Raw genomic sequence first — 25551 nt, 5'->3', positions numbered from 1 at the left:
TCTCCCCCACTCTCCGCTCCCTCCCCTGCTCTCCCCACACCCTCCCCACCCTTCTCCCGCTCTCCTATCCCCTCTCCCGCTCTCCCCCCGCCCTCCCCACCCTTCTCCCGCTCTCCCACCCCCTCTGCCCCGCCCTCCCCTCTCCCACTACCCCCCCGCCCTCTCCTGCTCTCCCCTGCCCTCTCCCCCGCCCTCCCCCCCCACTCTCCCCTCTCCTGCTCTCCCCCCTCCCGCTCTCCCTGCCCTCCCCCCCACCCGCTCTCCCCTGCCCTCCCCCGCTCCCCTGCCTCCCCACTCTCCCCTGCCCTCCCCCGCCCTCTCCCCTGCCCTCACTCCCCTCTCCCCCGCCTCCCCCCGCCCTCTCCCCTGCCCTCACTCCCCTGCCCTCACTCCCCTCTCCCACGCCTCCCCCCGCCCTCTCCCCAGCCCTCACTCCCCACTCCCCTCTCCCCCCAGCCTCTCCCCTGCCCCCGCCCTACTCCACTCGCTCCCTCCCGCGAACCCCCCTCTCCCCTGCCCTCCCCCGCTCTCCCCTCCCCTGCTCTCCCCTGCCTCCCCACTCTCCCCCCCACCCTCTCCTCTCCCCTCCCACACTCTCCCCCCTGCCCTCCCCCCCGCCCCCTGCCCTCTCCCCTCCCACACTCTCCCCCCTGCCCCACTCTCCCCCTGCCCCACTCTCTCCCCCCGCCGCTCTCCCACCACTCTCCCTCCTGCCCTCCCCCACACTCTTCCCCGCCCTCCCCCGCTGCCCTCCCCCACTTTCCCACCCCCATCCTCCCCCACTCTCCCCCTCGCTCTCCCCTGCCCTCTCCCCTCCCACACTCTCCCCCCTGCCCCACTCTCCCCCCTGCCCCACTCTCTCCCCCCGCCGCTCTCCCACCACTCTCCCTCCTGCCCTCCCCCACACTCTTCCCCGCCCTCCCCCGCTGCCCTCCCCCACTCTCCCTCCCCCACTTTCCCACCCCCATCCTCCCCACTCCCCCTCGCTCTCCCTGCCCTCTCCCCTCCCACACTCTCCCCCCTGCCCCACTCTCCCCCTGCCCCACTCCCCCCCTGCCCCACTCCTCCCCCCCGCCTCTCCACCACTCTCCCTCCTGCCTCTCACCCCACATCTCCCCGCCCCCCCCGCTGCCCTCCCCTCTCCTCCCCCACTTTCCCACCCCATCCTCCCCCCACTCTCCCCACCGCTCTCCCCCACCTCAAATTCTGATATCATGCATCAAACTTGGTTTGCGGAAATCTAGCATCAATCTATTTCTCTCACAGTTATCTGAGCACTGCAGAGTTTAACTGACGGTGTGACAAAATCTCACCAAGGATATACAGTATTTTTAAAAACCTAATTACATTGCTGTCAGAAAGCGTTGTCTCCTCATACATACAGACTTGTAGATCCACTGCTTATTTGTTCAGACTAGCTTGACAAGGACATACTCAATTGAGTTTTAATGCTCTCAACCAACCATGAGCACCTTTCAGTCAGTTTTAATGCAGTGTTCAATGAGGCAACTAAATTAAATCACGTATCCTTGAATGGTTCACTGAGATAGGATTAGGTAGACCATAGTTGGACTGTAATTATTCTAATTAGAGCCATGTTTGCCCTTCAAGCACATACACACACACACACACTGTGCTCTTTGTAGCTATAAGGATGACAATAAAATGAGGGCAATTGGATCACAACTGTGTACACAAGGTTACTCCAATAAAAAAAAGCTCAGCTGGTAAGCAAAAAATTATGATAATAATCCTTGAATTTGGTATACCATCTTATCGGGTCAGAAGGACATCTCGTAGCACTTCACAGGATTTACTGTGAAATGGCAAACGTGCAGGCTGCTGTCCAATGTGAGACCGAACCAGACAATTGATGTCAATCACCGAGCATCCCAGTGATTTGTTGCAATTGGACTCAGTGCTACTGAGATAGGGAGGAAGTGAGACAGGAAGATAACTGAAGCCAAGGTTCTTGCTCCTGCCTGGCCTGCTGCCCAGCACCGATACCTCAAAAGACCACATTGGGATCCAGCTGGTAACCATGGACCCTGGCTTCCTCAGCAGCCTGTGCAATAAATGATTTATTTTTTGCCCAGTCAGGTGTCTGACACATGCGGAAACCCATCATCGTGCTTAAGAGTCTCCAAACCAAAAATTTTACGCATCCCACCTATACATGGAAATCCCAGAGGTAGATTGTTGGGATGGAAATGACAAATCATTAATCTGTAACACCGATTTCCATTATTCCGTGTTCACTGATTTGTTGCTCAAAAGTGAAATACACATACCATAAGGTGGGTCTTTCTCACCACCACATTAATGTAGTAATGCATTCCTTGCTGTTGCAATAAAGGCTTCAATGTACAAGATCGTGGAAACGCTATTACACAAGGAAAATTTACCAACACTTTGCAGAAGAGACAGCAGCTGTTTCAAAACCCTCTTTCACATCATCATCAATCCAGTTTTTCAGATTAACTGGAATATGCCAGAGCAGAAACAGTGAATTATGAAAACAAAACCAGAAGTCGCTGGGAACACTCAGCAGGTCAGGCAGCATCTATGGAGAGAGGAAAGTGAGTCAACGTTTCAGGTCCACAACCCTTCGTCAGAATAGAGTCATGGAACCAAAACGTTAATTCACTTTCCTCTCTCCATAGATGCTGCCTGACCCGCTGAGTGTTCCCAGTGACTTCTGTTTTTTTCAGGTTTCCAGCATCTGCAGTATTTTGCATTTCGTACAGTGAATTATAATTTCACTCGACTCTGATAATAACTTCAGTTATCAGGAGAGGCAGAGAAGCTGGGATTATTCTCCTTGGAGCAGAGAAGGTTAAGAGGAGACTTAATAGAAGTTTTCAAAATTATGAGGGATTTGATAGGGTGAACAAGGAGAAACTATTCCCACTGGCGGGTGGGTCAGTAACCCGAGGACACCCATTTACAATAGTTGTTAAAAGAAACAGAGGTGAGGAGAAATGTTTTCACACAGTGAGTTGTTGGGATCTGGAAAGCGTTGCCTGAAAGGCCGGTGGAAGCCGATTCGATAACAACTTTTAAGAGAGAAGCAAATAATTATTTGGGAAGGACAAGTTTGCAGGGCTGTGCTGTCTCTTCTGCAAAGTGATAAGTGCGGGAGCGAGGTTGATTAGGAGTGAGATTAATTTGAATAGCTCTTTTAAAAGAGCCGACACAGACATGATGGGCCTTCTGTGCTATATAATTCTACGATTCTATGATGAGCTAGTTACAGTTAAAGTTATTGACAAAATTATAATTGTAAATCCTTCAGTGTAACCATTATCATCAATGAGAACACAACATCCTCTGCAATTTGAATTATTGGCCAAAGGCAGAAACACAAAAGTAATTTCAAACCCGTAATCTTATTTTTGGGAGTTGAGGTGCTGTTTAATGATATTTGGCCTCGGCATCACTCTAAGGGATATATTTTATTCCACTATTCCCCGTTTCACAATTACGAAGCGTTTGTGATAAAGACAAGTTGTATCTTTAAATGAAGTAACATTATGCCTTCAATCCTTTCTAGAGTACTTCAGCATCGATTTAGTTTTTTTTACTTAGTGGTTATTATATTGCATTTGATCATGTGATGGCAAAATCAAGTTAAGAGTTGGTCTGAATTTCCACCTCTGTAGTCCTGGCAAGGCAGGAGACCTTAGAGTCATAGAATATTATAGCACAGAAGGAGGCCATTCGGCCCATCATGCCTGTGCTAGCTCCTTGAAAGAGCTACCCACTCTTACTCCGCTCTTACCCCATAAGGAGTCCTGTAGCTCAGTGGTTAGAGCAGTCGCTTTGCAAGCGAGAGACCTGAGTTCAATTCCAGGCAGAGGGCGAAACCTTGGGCAAGTTTCCTTACTCCACACAGAGCCTAATAATAATCCCTCCAAAACCAAAAACAATAATAAATTGGTCATTTTCAATCTACGACTGTTTGTGGGACATTGCTGTGCGCAATTGGCTGCCGCGTTCGCCCACAAATATACAGTCAATTCACTTTACAGTGTGTTCTGTGAAGCGCTTTGAGACGTCGAGAAGACGTGAAAAGCGCTATATCAAATGCAAGGATTATTATTATTTTATTATAGCCCTGCAAATTTTTCATCTTCAAGTACCTATCCAATTCCCTTTTGAAAGTTGATTTTGAATCTGTTTCCACCCTCTCAGGCAGCGCATTCCAGACCGTAACAATTCTCTGGGTAAAGAAATTTCTCCTCATCTCCCCTCTGGTTCTTTTGCTTTATACAACCTTATACATTTTGAACTAGAAGATATGAAATATTAGCAACGTTATCCCAACATTGGCAATTAAGCAATAATAATCCTTTATGTCTTTATCAGGAAAACCAACAGAAAAGCAAAAATTATATTTTCTAAAAAAAACAATCTCACGTGAATTTATAAAATCCAAGTGCCTCTCTGAGTCCGTCTTAAATAATTTACATAAACTTTATTTTTCACGTGACTGTTAATCTAGCACCATTGTTAAATTAATCTAATGTTTTACTGCTAACAATATAATAATTATTAATAATAATTCTTGCATTTGATCCAACAGCTTATCACGTCATTGAGACGTCTCAAAGTTCATCACAGCATATACTCGAAAGTGTAGTGACTGTGTATTTTGTGGGTGAAATTAAATAATACCTGCTTTGTAATGCGTACATCTACTTTTACATACCTTTTGATGCCTGTGATGAGCAGTGAAGCCCAAGGCTGGTGCATGCTGAGGCACATTCCGCTATCAGAGATTTCCAGCAACTCTCGGTCCTGGATACGTAGTCGGCTTCTCTCTGAGCCGCCATCATTGTCTGCACTCGACAAACGACAACCCAGCCCTCGCCTCGCGCTCCCTGTACCGGTCTGCTCCACCCACTGCGTAAAGAGCACAATGGTTCATACCAATTCATACTGACCCGAGCCACCATCTTCCAAACTGCCCCACTCCTACTCCCCACCCTTCGTTAAAAAACTTCCTTTTTGATTGTGGTTACAGTCACCACCCCCCTCCCTCTGCCCCGGCTCAGAGTCAGACTCCGTCATTGTCCAGCACTCTGGGATGCTACCTCGCTTGAAGGGCACTATGTGTGCAAGTTGTTGTTGTAAGAGTAGACAATCAATGACCTAACTTAACAGCAGTCATTATACACCATCCTTACCTTTGTTATAGTACTTTGTCATGTTGACGGAATATCTAAAAAAGTGCTTTACAAAGGATCTCCTGTACAGTGTAGCAGTTGTACATTCTTAAGTAAAGAGGCAGTCATCAAGTGAATGATTATATTTTTATTTGGTGGATTGTTAACCAAAACACTGAAAGAAACTACCATCTCTTTTCCAATGCTGTCCTGGAACATCCACCTGAACAAGCAGACCGAGGCAGGACCTCGGGTTAACTTCTCATTTGAAGGATGTCATGTTCGATAAAGAATCCAGGAGTCCTGTAGCTCAGGGGTTAAAGCACTCACCTCACGATCGAGAGATCTGGGTTTGATCCCTGGTAAGACGAAACCTTGGGCAAGTTTCCTTACTCAACACACCTGATAATAATCCCTCAAGAAAAAAAATAATAAATTGATCATTTCAATCCACGACTGTTTGTGGAACATTGCTGTGCGCAATTGGCTGCCACATTTCGCCCACAAAATATACAGTTAATCCATTTTCTGGAAGACCTAAAAAGCGCTGTATCAAATGCAAGAATTATTTATTATTACAATCTCTCTCCCAGCACTGTATTAGAGCAACAGTACAGACTAAGAGCTCAAAGTCCCAATGGTGGGCTTAAATCTGCAATCTTCTGACTCAGAGGCAAAAGTGCTACCAACTGAGCCAGGCTGACATTTCATGAGATAAGAGGAACATTGGAAACAACCTCTAGAATTCCAACTTCAAGCAACACATGCTCAAAGAGGCTGTACGTGAGACAAGTAAAGCCGGGCAAAATCACGTGCAAGTAGGTGTGGAAACTTGCAGGGACAATGCCTGTGGGGTGATTTCTCCCCTAATAGGAGGAAGGGACTGTCGAATTATAGTAAGACTGAGGACGAATTGTCCACTTCACAGGGGAACAACTAGGAGGATCAAACCATTCAAATCATCCTGTCACTCACAACACTCATTGTGAGATCTGAATTCTCTGAACAAAGAGAGGAGGCTGAAGGGGTGGGGGGGGGGGAGACACACACACACAAACTGATAGGGATATTCAAGGGAAGTTAAACTTGTACAACAATAAAGCAAACATAAATACTCAACTAAGATTTGGATCCCCTCAGTTTCAGCTAATAATAATAACTGGATTTGATAAAGCACCTTATCATATCTTCAAGATGTTTCACAGCACTTCACTGAATATGCTGTACATTTTGTGGGCAAAACGCAGCAGCCATTTGGGTGCAGCAGTGTCCCACAAACAGCGGTGGATTGAGTGAACAAATTATTATTTGAAGCCTTTCTGATCATTTAGAATTGTTAACAGGTTTCAGGATCTCTACACTGAGATAAGCATGACAAGTGAAAAACTTTGGTTGAGGGCATCAGCCATGTGCACGTTAAAACAAACTGGACTCGTGGGTGAGGAAGAATAAAGTTGAGGGATATGGGGAAGGGCTGGAATATGGGTCGCCCTGTATATTACAAGTCTCAAATCATTGTGAATCACAATCCATGGCTTACCAGAGGAGGAGGCTGGACGATATCAGGATTGACTAATTCCCCCAACTTGTGTTGTCGCTGGGCACGTTCCTCCTGGTTGCTGAGGTGACTATTCTGGGCCCCAGTTTTGATCTCGTGTACAAATTCATCCAGTCTATAAACAAACACACAAAGTGATCCTAGCCATTACTGAACAGCACAGACTGTACACACCGCAAACCTGCACCCACCAAACAATGCCTGCCTCAAATCATATGACGGATTCAGAATCTGCTACACGCCAGAGCAGAAAGCAATCTCTGGAGAATTATTCATAAAGGTTTTTTTTAAATCAGCTTTCTTATGTTCTTATATAGTTTGGGACTATATATCATGTCATGTCATGACACGTCAAGCGACTGCCAGATGGTGGGAGACGAACTAGATGGACTTTGCTTGGTCTTCTTTCGCCAAGCAAATTCTTATGCTCTTATCATTTTGTCAGTTCAATCATATTAAGTCATTCTTAATTGTTTTCATATGCCGCAAAAGCAACTTTCATTAAATCTTTCAACTGCGTATCCAGCCAGCAACGGCACATGGTGAAACGGGGGCCTCACACTGCCAGCTTGTGACCAACACCAACCCTGAGTTAACAACAATGAGCATGTGGCACTACACCATCCCTGGTGACCCTTTGCCTTTACCCACTGGACCATCAGTGGAGGTTCACCATTTATACATTAATGAGTTTACAGAATCATAGAATATTGCATATAACTGACCTGGACTTGGGTATAGGGAGTACAATCTCCAAGTTTGCAGATGACACTAAGCTACGAAAAGTAATAAACAGTGAGGAGGATAGTAACAGACTGCAAATGAACATAGACAGACTGGTAACATGGGCAGACACGGGGCAGATGGAAGTTTAATGTGGAAAAATGCAAAATGATGCATTTTGGGAGGAGAGGCGATATAAGAACATAAGAATTAGGAGCAGGAGACGGCCATTCAGCCCCTCGAGCTGCCCCGCCATTCAATAAGATCATGTCTGATCTTCAGACCTAACTCTAATTACCTGCCCTATCCCTATATCCCCTAATCTCTCTATTTTTTAAAAGTTTATCAGTCTCAGCCTTGAAAATGTTCAAGGACTGACATCTACAGCCTTCTGGGGTAGTGAATTCCATATGTTTCCTCAACTCTGTCCTAAAAGGCTGACCCTTAATTTTCAGACTGTGACCCCTGGTTATAGATTCTCCTACCGGGGAAACAGACCCTCAGTGACTACTTTATCAGCCCTTTAAGAATCTTATATGTTTCAATAAGATCCCCCTAATTCTTCTGTACTCTGGAGAATACAGCCCTAGTTTATTCAGCCTCTCTTCAGAGGTCAGTCCCCTCATTCCAGGAACTAACCGAGTGAATCATTGCTTCACCCCCTCGAGGGTAAGTATGTCCTTTTTTAAATAGGAGACCAAAACTGCACACAATACTCTCGGTGCGGTCTCACCAAAGCCCTATACAGTTGCAGCAAGACTTCCCTACTCCTGTACTCTAAACCTTTTGCAATGAACGCTAACTGCCGTTCGCCTTCTTAGTTGCTGCTGCACCTGCAAACTAACTTTTTGAGACTGGTGTACAAGGACACCCAAATCCCTCTGAACACTAACTCTATCTAATCTCTCCCCCTCTAGAAAATAATCTGTTTTTCTATTTTTGCTACCGAGGTGAATAACTTCACACTTCCCCACATTAAATTCCATCTGCCACCTACTCGCCCACTCCCCGAGCCTATCTATATCCCGTTGCAATCTTTTTGCATCATCCTCAGAGCTTACTCTCCCACCGAGTTTAGTGTCATCCGCAAATTTAGATACGTTACATTCAATGTCCTCGTCTAGATCATTGATGTAAATTGTAAATAGCTGAGGCCCAAGCACTGATCCTTGTGGCACTCCACTAGTCACATCCTGCCAATTCGAGAATGACCCGTTTATCCCTACTCTCTGTTTTCTACCCGTTAGCCACTCTTCAATCCATGCTAATATGTTCCCATTAATCCCGTGGGCCTTAACCTTGTGCAATAGCCTTTTGTGTGGCACTTTGTCAAATGCCTTTTTAAAATCTAAATATACTACATCTACTGGTTCCCCCCTATCTAACCTGCAGATACATCTTCAAAAAACTCTAAAAGATTAGTTAAGCATGACTTCCCTTTTGTAAAGCCATGTTGACTCTGCCTAATCTTGTTATGGTCTTCCAGGAATCCCATAACGACATCCTTAATTAAGGACTCAAGAATTTTCCCTACCACTGATGTCAGACTAACTGGTCTATAGTTCCCCATCTTTTCTCTCCCACCCTTCTTAAATGGTGGTGTTACATTTGCAATCTTCCAATCAATGGGAACCGTTCCAGAATCCAGAGAATTTTGGAAGATCAAAGACAAGCCATCCACTATCTCAGTAGCCACCTCTTTTAAAACCCTCGGATGTAGGCCCTCAGGTCCAGGGGTTTATCAGTTTTAAGACCTGATAATTTACTTATAACCAGTTCTTTACTAATATCAATTCCCCCAAGTTGATCGCTAACATTGTCTTCTTGGTTCCCTTCTATTCTTGGTAGGTTTTCAGTGTCTTCTAAGGTGAAGACAGTAGCAAAGTACTTGTTTAATGTCTTTGTCCCCTATAATTCCCCCCGTCTCTGCCTGTAGCGAACCCACATTTACCTCTTCCTCTTTATATATTTGTAAAACCTCTTGCAGTCTGTCTTTATGTTCCTCGCTAGTTTGCCTTCATATTCCATTTTCTCCCTCTTAATCACTTTTTTAGTTCTCCTTTGTTGATCCCTAAAGTTCTCCCAATCCTCGGGTTTACTACTCATCTTAGCTGTTTTATAGGCTTCTTCCTTTAACTTTATACTGTCCCTAACTGCTCTAGTTAGCCACGGTTGGGCCACCTTTCCCGTGGCATTCTTATTCCTCAAAGGAATAGGTGCTCGCTGGGAATTTTGCACTATCTCCTTAAACGTCTGCCATTGCTGGTCTACTGTCAAATCCTTCAGTCTAATTTCCCAGTTTATTTTAGCTAAATCCTCTCTCATACCAGCAAAGTTGGCTCTACTTAAATTTAAGACCTTTGCTTCAGACTTAACTACTTCTCTCTCTAACTTCCATCATATTATGATCACTTTGCCCGAGAGGAGCCTTAAGTTCCACTTAGCTGATCAGCTCTGCTTCATTACACAAAACAAGGTCTAATATGGCCTGTTCCCTGGTTGGCTCCTCGGCACACTGATCTAGATAATTATCCCTAGTACATTCTGTAAACTTTTCCTCTATCTTACTTTTCCCAATTTGATTGTCCCAATCTATATTAAAATCACCCACAATTAATGTTTTTCCTTTGCTAAATGCTCCGCTAATTTCCTGATTTATACCTTGAAAGATACTATGATGCTGTTCGGGGGTCTATAAACTACTCCCACTAGAGATTTCTGCCCCTTGTTGTTACATACCTCTACCCATACTGACTCTACTTCCTGCTTTTCTGATTTAAAATCTTTCCTCTCTACTGTTTTTATCCCATCCTTTATTAGCAGGGCTAACCCCCCACCTTGTTTACCAAATTGCCTATCTTTTCTATACACCACGAACCCTGGAATATTTAGCTCCCACCCTTGATCACCCTGTAACCGTGTCTTGGTGATGGCTACCAGATCATACCCGTTTGTTTCTATTTGTGCAGTTAGTTCATCTATCTTGTTTCGAATACTTCGCGCGTTCAGATATAGCACCTTTAATTCTGACTTCAGGCTATTAGTCCTATTCACCAGTACCCTAGCCCTGGGCTTCCTTTCCCCGCTTGACACACTTTGCTCATCTCCCTGGTTAATCTGCTCTTCCACTTTCATCGGTCCTAATTTTACTTGTGATGGATTACATGTGATTGATTTTACCCCCTCCCCCGCCCACCGCTTAGTAGTTTAAAGCCCTGTCTACCTCCCTATTTAATCGTGTCGCCAGGACATTTGTCCCAGCCCTGTTTAGGTGGAGTCCATTCCTTTGGAATAGCTCCCGTCTCCCCCAATACTGGTGCCAGTGGCCCATGAAGTGAAACCCCTGCCCTCCGCACCATTCTTTTAGCCAGGCATTCAGTTCTTTAATTTTTGTTTGCCTGTACCAATTTGCCCCCGGCTCAGGTAATAATCCCAATATTAATACCTTCGAAGTTCTACTCTTTAACTCAACTCCCAATTCCTGGAACTTGCTCCTCAACTCGTCCCTACCTGTCCTACCTACATCATTGGTCCCTATGTGAATCATAACAATTGGATCCACTCCCTCCTGCTTCAAATTTTTCTCCAGCCCGGAAGTGAAGTCCTTCACCCTACCCTCAGGAAGGCAGCAGAGTCTTCTTGTCTCCCTGCCATGGCTGCTAAGCTGATGGTACAATCTTAAAGGGGCTGAAGGAACAGAGAGACCTGGGGGTTCATATAAGTAAATCTTTGAAGTTGGCCGGACAGGTAGATAAAGCTGTTAAAAAGCATACTGGATACTGGGCTTTATAAATAGGGGCATAGAATACACAAGTCAGGAAGTTATGATGAACCTTTATAAACACCGGTCAGGCCTCAGCGAGAGACTGTGCTCAGTTCTGGGCCCCACACTTTTAGGAAGGATGTCAAGGCATTGGAGAGGGTGCAGAGGAGATTGACCAGGATGGTACCAGGAATGAGGGACTTCAGTTACCAGGAGAGGCAGAGAAGCCGGGATTATTCTCCTTAGAGCAGAGAAGGTTAGGAGGTTAATAGAAGTTTTCAAAATTATGAGGGGATTCGATAGTGTGAGCAAGGAGAAACTATTCCCACTGGCAGGTGGGTCGGTAACCCGAGGACACGCATTGAAAATAGTTGTTAAAAGAAACTGAGGGGAGGGGAGGAGAAATGTTTTCACACAGCGAGTTGTTGGAATCTGGAATGCAGTGCCTGAAATGGTGGTGGAAGCCAATTCGATAACAACTTTTAAGAGAGAAGATAATTATTTGGGGAAGTTTGTGGGAATATGGGGAGAGGGCGGAGGAGTGGGGTTGATCAGGGCTATGGGGAGAGAGCGGGGGAGTGGGGTTGATCAGGGCTATGGGGAGAGAGCGGGGGAGTGGGGTTGATCAGGGCTATGGGGAGAGAGCGGGGGAGTGGGGTTGATCAGGGCTATGGGGAGAGAGCGGGGGAGTGGGGTTGATCAGGGCTATGGGGAGAGCGCGGGGGGGGGGGTTGATCAGGGCTATGGGGAGAGCGCGGGGGAGTGGGGTTGATCAGGGCTATGGGGAGAGCGCGGGGGAGTGGGGTTGATTTGGAAGCTCTTTTCAAAATGCCGGCACAGACACGATGGGCCAATTGGCCTCCTTCTGTGCTGTATAATTCTATGATCACAGCACAGGAGGCCATTCAGCTCATCGTGCCTGTGCCGAATGTTTGGAAGAGCCACCCAATCAGACCCACTCCCCCGCTCTTACCCCAAATCCTTGCAAATTTTTCCATTTCAAGTTCTTATCCATTCCCTTTTGAAAGTTGTTATTGAATAGGTTTCCACTCTTTCAGGCAGCGCATTCCAGACCGTGATAACTCTCTGTGTTATCTCCCCACTGGTTCTTTTGCCAATTATCTTGAATCTATGTCCCCTGGTTACCGACCCACCCACCAGAGGTGAGTAATAATATTGATCGAGAAACGATAAAGTCGACTTTGATAAATTAAGATTCAAAAACTGTTAACCTGTTGTAGTACTGATCCAAATGATCTTCACTTTCCAGGACCTGTCTCCCTGCAAAGTCTATCGTGATCTTCCTTGTTTGACGAGATGCGTGTCGTAAATCTCGTAATTCTTCATCCCGCAAGCGTAATGCCTCTCGCTCCTGTTTGGACAGCCATTGGTTGGTGTCTGACGTAAAGTAATCAGACTCATCGTCAATGACCTGTGTGCGTCGAGCACTGAGAAACAAAAGAGGCACAACACAGATTAGATAGCTTTCTTTTAGAAAATAACATTATGGGATATGGTGCATAGGTTTGGGATATGTGCAAGCGAATGCTAGGAAGGTGGAAGATGAACTAGATGGTCTTTTTTCGTCTAGCATTTCTTATGTTCTTTTTAATACGGTCACATGATCTGAGTTAAACCTGTGCAAGAATGCTAATTTGTCAAATTCATGGACAAGGAATTAACTGCGGTTTCTGCATGCGTAGCTGATACTCTCTGGAGCACATTACCTGGAAGACAAAAAAAAAGAAAGAAAAACTGAATTTGTGATTACCCAGCAGGAACTGGGCAGGAACTGACAGATGAATCAGGTTGACTGTACTATTGTATAACACAGCTGTCTGGGGGAAGAGGACTCACATATTTACTTGAATTAATGCCAGTCACCAAAATGTTGTAGTTTATTATTTTGATTATACCTTTAGTAACTGGCAATCACTTAATAATAATGATAATAATCCTTGCATTTGATATAGCGCTTTTCACGTCGGGAGGACGTCCCAAAGTGCTTCACAGAAGACACTGTAAAGTGAATTGACTGTATATTTGTGGGCGAACGCGGCAGCCAATTGCGCACAGCAATGTCCTTGTTTGGAATTGAACTCAGGTCTCTCGCTTACAAAGCGAGTGCCCTAACCACTGAGCTACAGGACTCCACTTGACAATCATAGGTCTGATAAAAGAATTGAACAAGAGCTAGCCTTTTGGGAGTGATGCATAACGTTCTTCACTGCAGTTACGCTCATCTTACCCACAAAATACATAAATTGGCATCAAATCCAAGGATGATGATTAATTTAACAAAATAGATTGGATGCAGTGAATGTATTTTTGGGAACCATTTCCTTTGATGTCTCCAGATACATTACCTGACTGTCCAGCGCCTTGGTAAGTCCTCCTGATGTGAAAGGCACTTTACAAATGTAATTTTGTATTGTATTATTCCTTACATTTACATAGCGTCTTTCATGTTTGAAGGACGTCCCAAAGTGCTTCACAGGATTTTTTGTGAAGTGGATTGTGTGTATTTATGGGTGAACATTGCAGCCCAACAGCATACAGCAAAGTTCCACAAACAGCCTTGAAATGAATGACCAATTTTATTTGGGGCGGGGGCATGGGGGGGGTGGTTGTTGGCCAGGGCAACAGGAGAAACCTTTTTTTTTGAATAGTATCACAAGATCTGTCCACCTGAGCAGGCACAGAGGAGAGCTCAGATAGCGTCTCATCCAAAGGATGCCACCTCTGACCCCCTCCCCCGAGCGTTGCATTGCATGTCAGCTTAGATTGTAGGAGTTCAAGTCCCGAAGTGGGGCTTGCACCCACATCCTTCTGTCCAGAGGTGAGAGTGCGCCATGCTGACACACATTACTTCAGGGCTGAAGCTAACCCTGGCTACTACACCAGGTACTAATAACAGATTCCCTGTCCTGCGTCACTCAACCTTCTTTGCAGGAGTGGCATTGAGAACATGGCAAAGGTGAAGATTCTTCTGGATTGTATTTCCCAGGAGCTGGTGAGAGCTGGACTTGCCTTAGCCAGTGACCAATGCCCTAGTGTAGGCTGCCGCCACCCACTACCTCAAGCAGCCATTTGAGCCAGGGAAGCTTGCTAAGCCTCTGCCAGGTGCAACGCCTTGTGGAATTACAGAATTCAATGCCATCTCATTCAGTCTTTCTGATCCTATGTACAAATCATTATACTGTAGATGTCTATTCTGTTGCACAAGAAATTCACATTATTCCCTACATACAGGATGACCAAAAAGGGATGATAACTACCCGATTATCTAAAAAAATGTTTATATATATCATTTTGTTAAGACTTATTAGGGATTGTAATGGTATCACAACTTTTTGGTCACCCTGTATAACAGTATAGTGGAGCAGGAAACTTTGTTTTTAATACTTTTCCTGGACTCTGTACACTTATATGATGACATCTTTGTTATACAACAAAATCTGTAATCAGTGTAATTCAGAGCAATTAATTTATTAAATCAGTTATGAGGCTAATCTCTCTTCTTACCTGGTTTTGTCGTATTCTAATAGCTTGTCCTTGTGTTTAATTGCTTTCTCCAGCCCAGTCTTCAAAAGCGTTTCTTGGTGAGGCAACAGGTCCCTCTCAAAGCTATCAGAATTCCCAGCTGGAAAAGAGCAGCACCTTTAATCACAGAATCATACAGCACAGAAAGAGGCCATTTGGCCCATCGTGTCTGCTTTGGCTCCTAAAAGAGCTTCCAACTCAATCCCACCGGCCCGCTTTCTCTCCATAGCCCTGCAATACTGTCCTCCCCAAATACCCATCTACTTCTCTCTTAAAAGTTGTTATTGAATCGGCTTCGACCACACTTTCAGGTAATGCATTCCAGATCCCAACAACTCGTTGGTGAAAATGTTTTTTCCTCACCTCCCCTCTGTTTCCTTTAACAACTATCTTAAATCGGTGTCCTCGGGTTACTGACCCACATGCAGTGGAAACAGTGTTTCCCGGTTCAACCTATCAAATCCTCTCATGATCTTGAAAACCTCTATTAAATCCCCTCTTAATCTTCTCTGCTCCAGGGAGAATAATCCTAGTTTTGCTAACCTCTCCTCATAACTAAGGTCCTTCATCCCTGGTACCATCCTGGTAAACCTCCTTTGCACCCTCTCCAATTCCCTAACACCTTTCCTAAAATGCGGAGCCCAGAACTGAACAGTCTCCAAATGAGGCCCAACAGCATTTAAAAATATTCAACATAACCTCCTGACTTTTGTATTCTATGCCCCTATTTATAAACCCTAGTATCCCAGATGCTTTTCCCGCCACCTTCAGAGATTTGCTTATGTGCTTATGTAGCTTAGTATCGTCTGCAAATTTGGAAATTTCGCCCCCTTTATTCCAGATCATTTATATAGATCAGAAAGAGCAGTGGTCCCAATACCGACCCCTGAGGGACACCACTACACACCTCCCTCCAGTCAGAAAAGCAACCGTTTACTACCACTCTCTGCTTTCTGTTTCCCAGCAAGTTCTGGATCCATGTTGCCACAGTCCCTTTAATACCGTGGGCCTCTATTTTGTTTATGTCTCTTATGTGGCACTTTGTCAAATGCCTTTTGAAAATCTAAATAAACTACATCTACTGCACTACCTTCACCCACCCTCTCAGTCACTTCATCAAAAAATTCTATTAGGTTTGTCAGACATGATCTGCCTTTAACAAATCTGTGTTGATTGTCCTTTATTAAACCATATTTTTCTAAATGAGAACTTATATTGTCCCGGATTATCGTCTCCAGAAGTTTCCCTATTACTGACGTTTGGCTGACTGGCCTGTCGTTCCCGAGTTTATCCTTCTGCCCCTTTTTGTACAGGGAATCACATTTGCAACCCTCCAGTGCTCTGGCACCACCACGGTGTCCAAAGATGAATGAACGATTGTGGCCAGAGCCTCCGCTATTTCCACCCTTGCTTCCCTCAGTAACCTAGGATGCATCCCGTCCGGACCAGGTGACTTACCTATGTTGAGCACCAACAGCCTTTTTAGTACCTCCTCTCTGTTGATTTTTATCATATCCAATTTCTGTTCACGCGCCTGATATTGTGGTATTGGTTGCATCGTCTTCTTTAGTGAAGACTATTTAGTTGCAAAGCACTTATTTAGTACATCCGCCATGTCCTCCGCCTCAACAAGAAGATTTTCACTTGGGTCCCAAATTGGACCCACCCTACCCTTAACTAACCTTTTACTCTTGATCTGCTTATAAAATACCTTAGGGTTCCCTTTTATGTTTCCTGCTAATCTTTTCTCGTACAATCTCTTCGCCCTTCTTATTTCCCTTTTCACTTCTCCTCTGTACTTCCTATATTCTATTTGATTATCCTGTGTGTTTTGAACCTGACATTTGTCTGAGCCTCCTTTTTCTGTTTTATTTTAATCCTAAATTCCTTAGCCATCCAGGGAGGTTTGACTGTGCTACCTTTCCCCTTTGTGGGAATGTATTTGCTCTGTCCCCGAACTATCTCCTCCTTGAAGGCTTCCTATTGTTCGTTTGCTGTCTTACCTGCCAATCTTTCTTTCCAATCTATCAGTAATGTGAGGATTATTTTCATTAATATTATTCACCTCCATTACATGTAATGTTGTGAGGTAAGGGTGAAGGGGGGTGCAATGTGAAGGAGGTGGAGGAAAGTGATCCTGGTGAGTGACCAGATGTGGAGTAGGAAGGACACCTCAGGTTCAATCCTGACGCCTAAGTTACACACAGGTTCAGTGAGCCTGAGGGAGAGCCTGGGGAGGTTGAGGAGATCAGAGCTGTAGGAGAGAAGACATTGACGGGAGCCAAAGAGTATAGTTTCCATCTTGCCAACATTCAGCTGCAGGAAGTTTACGCTCATCCAGACCTAGTATTTCAAACTCAGCTCACATGGTGACATCAGGGCAGCTGGTAAGTGCGGGAGCAGCGATAAGCGTTGGAAGATGATTTGCAGAGGGACCAAGAAATTATTATCACTTAGCTGTTTATCTGACTTGTAAAATACGACTAGAGCAAAGAAATCCAAGTGTTTTTTGGAAACTGAAGGGACCTGGGTGCAAGTACGATTTAGGCAATTATAGGTTTTATATTTTGCCTACAATATCGACAGTCAATCCACTTTACAGTATATTGTGAAGCGCTTTGAGATGACTCAATGACGTAATAAGGGGTTATATGAAAATCAAGGATTAATCCTTACATTTGCCTTATCAAGTCTTTGAGATGTCTCAAAGCACTTCACAGAATTCACTGTAAAGTGAATTGACTGTATTTGTGGGCGAAACACGGCAGCGAATTGTGCACAGCAGCGTCCCACAAGCAGTTGTGGAATAAAGTAACCAATTTATTATTTCTATTTTTTTGAAGAAATTATTACCTCCGGAAAAGCGATCTGCCAATCAATTAACAACTGGGTTTCTACTTATTGCTAGGTGTGTGGAGGAAGGAAACTTGCGTGACGTTTTGCTCTGCCAGGAATCGAACCCAGGTCTGACGAAGGGTCATGGACCCCAAACTTTCCTTCCTCCATAGATGCTGCCTGACATGCTGAGTGTTCCCAGCGAATTCTGTTTTTGTTTCAGATTTCCAGCAGCTGCAGTATTTTGGAGTAAGGAAACTTGCCTAAGATTTCACCCAGCCGGGAATTGAACCCACGTCTCTAGCTTGTGAGGCGAGTGCTCGAACACACCCTAACTGATGGGAGTTTAATCTATAATGCAGAATCAAACAGTAAAATAACTGACCAGACGTCGCCATGAGCTTCTTCCGTAATCTCTGACTCTTGTTGGAATCACGAACCAGGATCTCCTGCTCCTCCCTCGTGCACACCTACAAGAGACATGAGCAGCTGACATGCAAGCATTCCCTCAGGGCTTTAGGAGGATGTAGTAATCAATTTTTCCTTGTTCCCTTAGAGGACATTTCTAGACGAGACAAGCAATTCTGTGCATGATGGAACAATCCAGGCACAAGTGCCCCATCTCAGAAGCACGCTTGTCTTTAACGAAACGATCACTAACTGTTAAGGGTTCTGCACCATTATAGCACTAGTTCACTGAGCAAGGCCTTTCCTTTGGCCAAACAGCTTGACAGAAGGAAAGGGACAAAACCCAAGCTCAAGATTATTCTCTTGGTCAATATTTTGAGAAGATTCACTAAATAGGGGTCATCCTCTGGGGCTGTCAGGGTGCAGTGATTTACAGTGACAACACAACTTGCATTTATATTATGCCCTTCACACGTGGTAGTGTCCCGGAGCGCTTGACAGTGGCGGAGTCTGACCCCTAGCCAGGGGAAGAGGCGGGGGGGAGAGGTGACCTTAAGCACGATCAAAAAGGTATTTACGTGGGATTTAAAGGTGGGGAATGAGAGGGCAAGACGGAGGGATTGAGGGAGAGAGTCCCAAAGTGTTTGTGGCCGAAGGCACGATCACCAATGGTGAAACGGAGGACACAAGGAACAAACAGGAGGCTGGAGGCAGCGGGTGGTTGAGTGGGGGGTTAAGCAGATCAGATAAGTAAGGAGGTGCGAGGGCATGAAGGGATTTGAAAATCAGTGAGAAGATCTTGAAATCCATCCATTCGGTGATGGGGTGCAAATGATGCTTGACAAGGACTGGTGTAAAATTTAGCTCGACACATTTACCCAGTGAGTGTCCAGGCCAGGAGGGTCCCATGTCCTACAATCATCATTGAAACTCACACTTAGCTATTTGGCAAGGTATCAACGGGTCTCCCTTGCCAAATAGCCACACGAGTCTCAATGTGTGTAGACATCTGTGAAACAGCTTCATAATTGACTAGAAGATGGTATAGTGAGGATTCTGAACCACTTTTATGGACTTGTGAACATGCACAAGTGAAATGATTCATTTCTGAACCTTAGCTAAATGGCTGTATCTTTACCTCAGTCTGGTTAATCTGCTTCTCTCCTGGAGTGAACCCTGGTGCGGGGACTTGGAGGCCAACTGGCGTCATGATTACCACCCGCACGGAGATGGTCCAACTTGGGATCAAACCACACGTTATGTGCTGAGCCTTTGAGAGGGATTTTTGTTGTAAAAAGAGGACTGATTTAATGCCATCACTATAAATCACTGTTTTCTGAATGAAAATAATGAGCCCTGTGCCCTTGGGTTGAGGTTTAACCATTATTTTACTTCTCAATCTGAACTGTACAGACAGAATTGAGCTGAATCCTAGGGGTGTTGAGAAATGGGGAGGCCGCAATAACAACAATATTTATAAAGCGCCCTTCACACCAAATGGCGTCTCGGAGAACTTTGTCAAGGTGGTGGCCATGGTTATTGGTTGGGGAATTAATATAGAGGATGAGGTTTAGGGTGGAGAGTTTTACAGATAGTTTTAACAGAACAGCAATAACACCATTATTTATGGCACTCACGCACCAAGATTCCACAGAACATGCAGGGTCCAGAGCCCTCCTGCTCACACACGATGCGGCCACAATTCAGACAGTTGTTGATGAGTTTGTGTTTCTGTGCCAGGCAGTCGCAGCCATGGCGCCCTGGGAGGATGACCGTCAGCCTGTCCTGGCCTTCTGTGGTGTACAGAGATGTATATTTGGTCGTTTTCTTCTTGGTTGAGGCGTTTGCCTCCTGCACCTGGTCAATAACAAACAGCAAGTTCATACCCAACCTGTTCAGTGAACATACTGAAGCCTCTGAAAACGGCTGGCTCTGGCCTCCTGCATGTCCCCTTCTCCTCCACCGTCGGTGGCTGTGCTTTCACCCACTACACCCCGAGACTCTGGAACTGTCTCCCTCAATCCCTCCGCTTGCCTATCTTCAGATCGCAGCTGAAGACTTTCCTTTAACCGTGCCTATGATCACCTACCCTCTCTCCCCAGCTCTGGTCAAATTCCACCACTGTTGTAAAGCACCTTTCACATCGGAAGGATGTCCCATGGTGCTGAACAGGGAGGGATTTAGATCCGAGCTGGGGGTTGGGATCAGGGCAGTACAACAACAATAACTTGGGATTTATATAGCACCCTCCACGCCGGACAGTAGGTGGGGGTAGGAGGGTGGCAGAATATGCGGTCAAAGAGAAGGGTCTTGAGACAGGCCTTGAAAGAGGCAAGGGAGGGAGCGAGGCGAAGGAACTGCGGGATGGAGTTCCAAAGGTTTGGGGCAGAGAGGCCGAAGGCCCGACCGCCAATGGTGGGGCAGGCTGGGCCGGGGACGTGGAGCAGGCCACAGCCTGCTAAGCAGAGGGAGCGGACAGGTTGATATGGGGTTAGCAGGTTACAGAGGTAGAAACGAGCAAGACTGCAGAGGGCCTTGAAGGTGAGGACGAGGATTTTGAACTCTATCCTCTGGGGGAATGGGAAGCCAGGGGAGGGTGGGGTTGATAGGGTCATGAAGCCTGGTGCAGGAGAGGACACAAGAAAGGATTGGGGGTGGGGGGAAGAAAACAGACAAAATTGTAGATCCAGTCACCACCTGTTCAGACTCTTACTCCTAATGGCTGATTACAAAGCAGTATTGGTACAGGCCTTGTAGTCAGTCACACAAGGACTATGTGAGATCTGGGAAGGTTGTCATTGTCTTGAGAAAGCCATTGTAGGGTAACGTGGTGAGATCTTTTTATCCACACATTATGCGGTACCTGACCTTGGAGTACTTAACACTATCATTAAGAAAAAAGTCTAATTTCTTAAAACTTTGCTTGATACAGATAACTAATGATAATAATAATCCTTTGATACAGCACCTTTCATGCCAGGATGACGTCCCAAAGTGTTTCACCGGATTTACTGTAAATGTGGGCAAAATGTAAAAATGCATCTACCAAAATGCTGGTTGCCTTCAAACTATTATTATTACCTTCACCAGATCGATAGGTGTTTTAACTTCTTCTGCTGGTGCCTGGGTCTCAGACACCAGCCATGGTTCCTGCTTGTTCCTGCCTTTCCTCTTTGACTTCTTGAGCTGCTCGCTGACTTTTGATGAGTCTGGAACCTCTACAAGCAGAGCAAATGGCACATGGCACATCTTCTATTCAGCCAGTACATAAAACAAAAGTTTACAGCAGATTTTAGAATGGAAGGAGTTTATGAAGGAAGGAACAGGAGTACATTATTATACTTCCAGCAATATCTCCTATATCTTCAATTGTATGTTCACATTGGAGAAAAGGTTGAGGGCGATATGATCATGGTCTTTTAAGATTCTGAAGGGAATAGATAATGTAGACTATGACAAGCTGTTTCATCTTGCACTGAACAGTAGAACCAGAGGACACAGCCTGCGATTGAAGGGGGGGGGTAAATTCAGAACAAATCTGCGGAAACTACTTCAATGAGTGAGTAATACTTATGGAACTGGCACCTTATGGAGACGGTGGACGCAGAAAATGTCATTGTTCCCCCCGCCTTGCCCCCTCCTTTGCCTCCTTCAAGACCCATCTCAAGACCCTCTTCTTGAACCGTGCTTTCGATCTCCCTGTTTCCCCCCCCCCGCCCTTCTCCTCCCCAATCACGACCCCCAGCTCAGGTCTGAAACTCGACTATCCAGCGCGTTGGGACCTTGTCCTGACGTGAAAGGCGTTATACACATAATAATAATAATAATAATCCTTTCATTTGATATAGCGCTTTTCACGTTAGGAGGACGTCCCAAAGCGCTTCACAGAATACACTGTAAAGTGAATTGACTGTATATTTGTGGGCGAACGCAGCAGCCAATTGCGCAGTGTTGTTATTTTAAGAACAAATTAGATAGATTTGCTAGAAAATAATATCAGTATATAGTTGGGACACAACAAGTCAAGCGACTGCCAGGATGGTGGAAGGCGAACTAGATGGATCTTGGTCTTCTCACAAATTCTTATGTTCTTATTTTACAATGCTACACACACCATCTTTTTTCCTGTATAACTGTCCTTGCCCAGGAGTGGGCACCTCTCGTGATCTCTTCCACCTTTTCAGAAGTTCATCAATAAAGAGCTGTTTCTTTCCATCCGTCCCCTGAACCAAGTCACTGACATACTCTTCAATCTCCTCTGAGCTCTCGATAGACAGGATGTATCTGTGGTGATAAAACAAAAATGCTTTTCATTATACTACTAGTGAGCACAGACAACAGAGCAGGCCAATCCGGAGTGTTTGGAATTAATGGGGGGCTATTCTCAGCCTGGAGGTTGCAGCTAAGGATGGGGATCAGCCAGAAACAGTTTGTCAGAAGATAACTGGTGAATTATGGGGCCAAGGGGAGACGGAGTCCAGTAGGAAGTGAGGGACATCCTAGAGAAGTAATGGGCCAGGGGGACAAAGTTCTGAGGGAGGGAGGGAGGGAGGGAAAGGTCAGAGGTGCTGTCCTTCAGAAGATACATTAAACCAAGGTCCCCTCTAGCTGCTGAGACTGACATTAAAGATCTCATGGCATTATCACTCTCCCCACTGTGGTCAGCCACTCTCCCTCCCCCCTCCACTGTGGTCAGCCACACTCCCTCCCCCCTCCACTGTGGTCAGCCACTCTCCCTCCCACCTCCACTGTGGTCAGCCACACTCCCTCCCCCCTCCACTGTGGTCAGCCACTCTCCCTCCCCCCTCCACTGTGGTCAGCCACTCTCCTTCCCCCCTCCACTGTGGTCAGCCACTCTCCCTCCCCCCTCCACTGTGGTCAGCCACTCTCCCTCCCCCCTCCACTGTGGCCAGCCACTCTCCCTCCCCCTCCACTGTGGCCAGCCACTCTCCCTCCCCCTCCACTGTGGTCAGCCACTCTCCCTCCCCCTCCACTGTGGTCAGCCACTCTCCCTCCCCCCTCCACTGTGGCCAGCCACTCTCCCTCCCCCTCCACTGTGGTCAGCCACTCTCCCTCCCCCTCCACTGTGGCAGCCACTCTCCCTCCCCCTCCACTGTGGCCAGCCACTCTCCCTCCCCCCTCCACTGTGGCAGCCACTCTCCCTCCCCCTCCACTGTGGTCAGCCACTCTCCCTCCCCCCTCCACTGTGGCCAGCCACTCTCCCTCCCCACCCGCACCCTGTGGCCAGTCACACTCCCCTCCACTGTGGCCAGCCACTCTCCCTCCCCACCCCCACCCTGTGGCCAGTCACACTCCCCCCCCCCCCCTCCACTGTGGTCAGTCACACTCCCCCACCCCTCCACTGTGGCCAGTCACACTCCCCCCCCCCCTCCACTGTGGCCAGTCACACTCCCCCCCCCCCCTTCACTGTGGCCAGTCACACTCCCTCCCCACCCTGTGGCCAGTCACACTCCCCCCCCCCCCCACTGTGGCCAGTCACACTCCCCCCCCCCCCACTGTGGCCAGTCACACTCCCCACCCCCCCCCCCCACTGTGGCCAGTCACACTCCCCCCCCCCCACTGTGGCCAGTCACACTCCCCCCCCCCCCACTGTGGCCAGTCACACTCCCCCCCCCGCCCCCACTGTGGCCAGTCACACTCCCCACCCCCCCCCCCCCCCACTGTGGCCAGTCACACTTCCCCCACCCCCCCACTGTGGCCAGTCACACTCCCTCCCCCCCCCCCCCACTGTGGCCAGTCACACTCCCCCCCCCCCCCCCACTGTGGCCAGTCACACTCCCACCCCCCCCCCCACTGTGCCACTGTGGCCAGTCACACTCCCCCCCCCCCCCCCCACTGTGGCCAGTCACACTCCCCCCCCCCCCACTGTGGCCAGTCACACTCCCCCCCCCCCCCACTGTGGCCAGTCACACTCCCCCCCCCCCCCCACTGTGGCCAGTCACACTCCCCCCCCCCCCCACTGTGGCCAGTCACACTCCCCCCCCCCCCCCACTGTGGCCAGTCACACTCCCCCCCCCCCCACTGTGGCCAGTCACACTCCCCACCCCCCCCCCCCCCACTGTGGCCAGTCACACTCCCCCCCCCCCCCACTGTGGCCAGTCACACTCCGCCCCCCCCCCCACTGTGGCCAGTCACACTCCCCACCCCCCCACCCTGTGGCCAGTCACACTCCCCCCCCCCCCACTGTGGCCAGTCACACTTCCCCCCCCCCCCCCACTGTGGCCAGTCACACTCCCCACCCCCCCCCCACTGTGGCCAGTCACACTTCCCCCCCCCCCCCCCACTGTGGCCAGTCACACTCCCCCCCCCCCCCCCCCCACTGTGGCCAGTCACACTCCACACCCCCCCCCCCCCACTGTGGCCAGTCACACTCCCCACCCCCCCGCACCCTGTGGCCAGTCACACTTCCCCCCCCCCCCCCCACTGTGGCCAGTCACACTCCCCACCCCCCCCCCCCCCCCACTGTGGCCAGTCACACTCCCCCCCCCCCCACTGTGGCCAGTCACACTCCCCCCCCCCCCCACTGTGGCCAGTCACACTCCCCACCCCCCCCCCACTGTGGCCAGTCACACTCCCCCCCCCCCACTGTGGCCAGTCACACTCCCCCCCCCCCCACTGTGGCCAGTCACACTCCCCACCCCCCCCCCCTGTGGCCAGTCACACTCCCCACCCCCCCCCCCACTGTGGCCAGTCACACTCCCCCCCCCCCCCCCCACTGTGGCCAGTCACACTCCCCCCCCCCCCCACTGTGGCCAGTCACACTCCCCCCCCCCCCCACTGTGGCCAGTCACACTCCCCCCCCCCCACTGTGGCCAGTCACACTCCCCACCCCCCCCACCCTGTGGCCAGTCACACTCCCCACCCCCCCCCACCCTGTGGCCAGTCACACTCCCCACCCCCCCCCCCACTGTGGCCAGTCACACTCCCCACCCCCCCACCCTGTGGCCAGTCACACTCCCCACCCCCCCACTGTGGCCAGTCACACTCCCCCCCCCCCACTGTGGCCAGTCACACTCCCCCCCCCCCCACTGTGGCCAGTCACACTCCCCCCCCCCCACTGTGGCCAGTCACACTCCCCCCCCCCCCACTGTGGCCAGTCACACTCCCCCCCCCCCCCCCACTGTGGCCAGTCACACTCCCCCCCCCCCCCCACTGTGGCCAGTCACACTCCCCCCCCCCCCCACTGTGGCCAGTCACACTCCCCCCCCCCCCACCCTGTGGCCAGTCACCCCCCCTCCCGGGTCCTGTGACACCCCCCCAGGCCCTCGCCGCTCGGACTGACTGTATCAACTCCTCGTTAACTTCCAGCCCGAATTTCTGAACCAACTGCTCCTGACACCAGCTCAGCAGCGAGTCCGCGGCCGCCGTCCTCTCCCCTCCGGCCGCCGCCATGGAGCAAACCCACCCGGAAACATCCCCCCGTGCACAGCGTACACGAGAACCGTGTCACACTCCGGCGCTTCCCCAGCGGCACCGCCAACTTCCCAACAACGTTCCGGGACCAAACCCACTTCATTCAGTAAAGAGCCCAA

At 48.3% G+C, this 25551-nt stretch overlaps 1 protein-coding gene across 1 annotated transcript in view; it reads right to left on the bottom strand.

Annotated features, from left to right (window-relative positions):
• Positions 1-25459, bottom strand: part of trip4 (thyroid hormone receptor interactor 4) — an 87197-nt gene extending 61738 nt beyond the window's left edge. The window contains exons 1-9 of the mRNA XM_042342998.1: positions 25302-25459; positions 22113-22282; positions 21080-21216; positions 19640-19855; positions 17976-18060; positions 14738-14855; positions 12445-12660; positions 6709-6841; positions 4712-4905 (exon numbers count right to left, since the gene is read on the bottom strand). Coding sequence (XP_042198932.1) covers positions 4712-4905; positions 6709-6841; positions 12445-12660; positions 14738-14855; positions 17976-18060; positions 19640-19855; positions 21080-21216; positions 22113-22282; positions 25302-25411 — 1379 coding nt within the window. The 5' untranslated portion in view covers positions 25412-25459. The remainder of the gene's footprint in view (positions 1-4711; positions 4906-6708; positions 6842-12444; positions 12661-14737; positions 14856-17975; positions 18061-19639; positions 19856-21079; positions 21217-22112; positions 22283-25301) is intronic.
• Positions 25460-25551: the final 92 nt, after the last annotated feature.

The sequence above is a fragment of the Callorhinchus milii genome, unplaced genomic scaffold (assembly GCF_018977255.1).
Source record: "Callorhinchus milii isolate IMCB2004 unplaced genomic scaffold, IMCB_Cmil_1.0 Scaffold22, whole genome shotgun sequence".
In the NCBI taxonomy this organism is placed as follows: domain Eukaryota; kingdom Metazoa; phylum Chordata; class Chondrichthyes; order Chimaeriformes; family Callorhinchidae; genus Callorhinchus; species Callorhinchus milii.
This window is presented reverse-complemented; position numbering and strand designations above follow the sequence as displayed.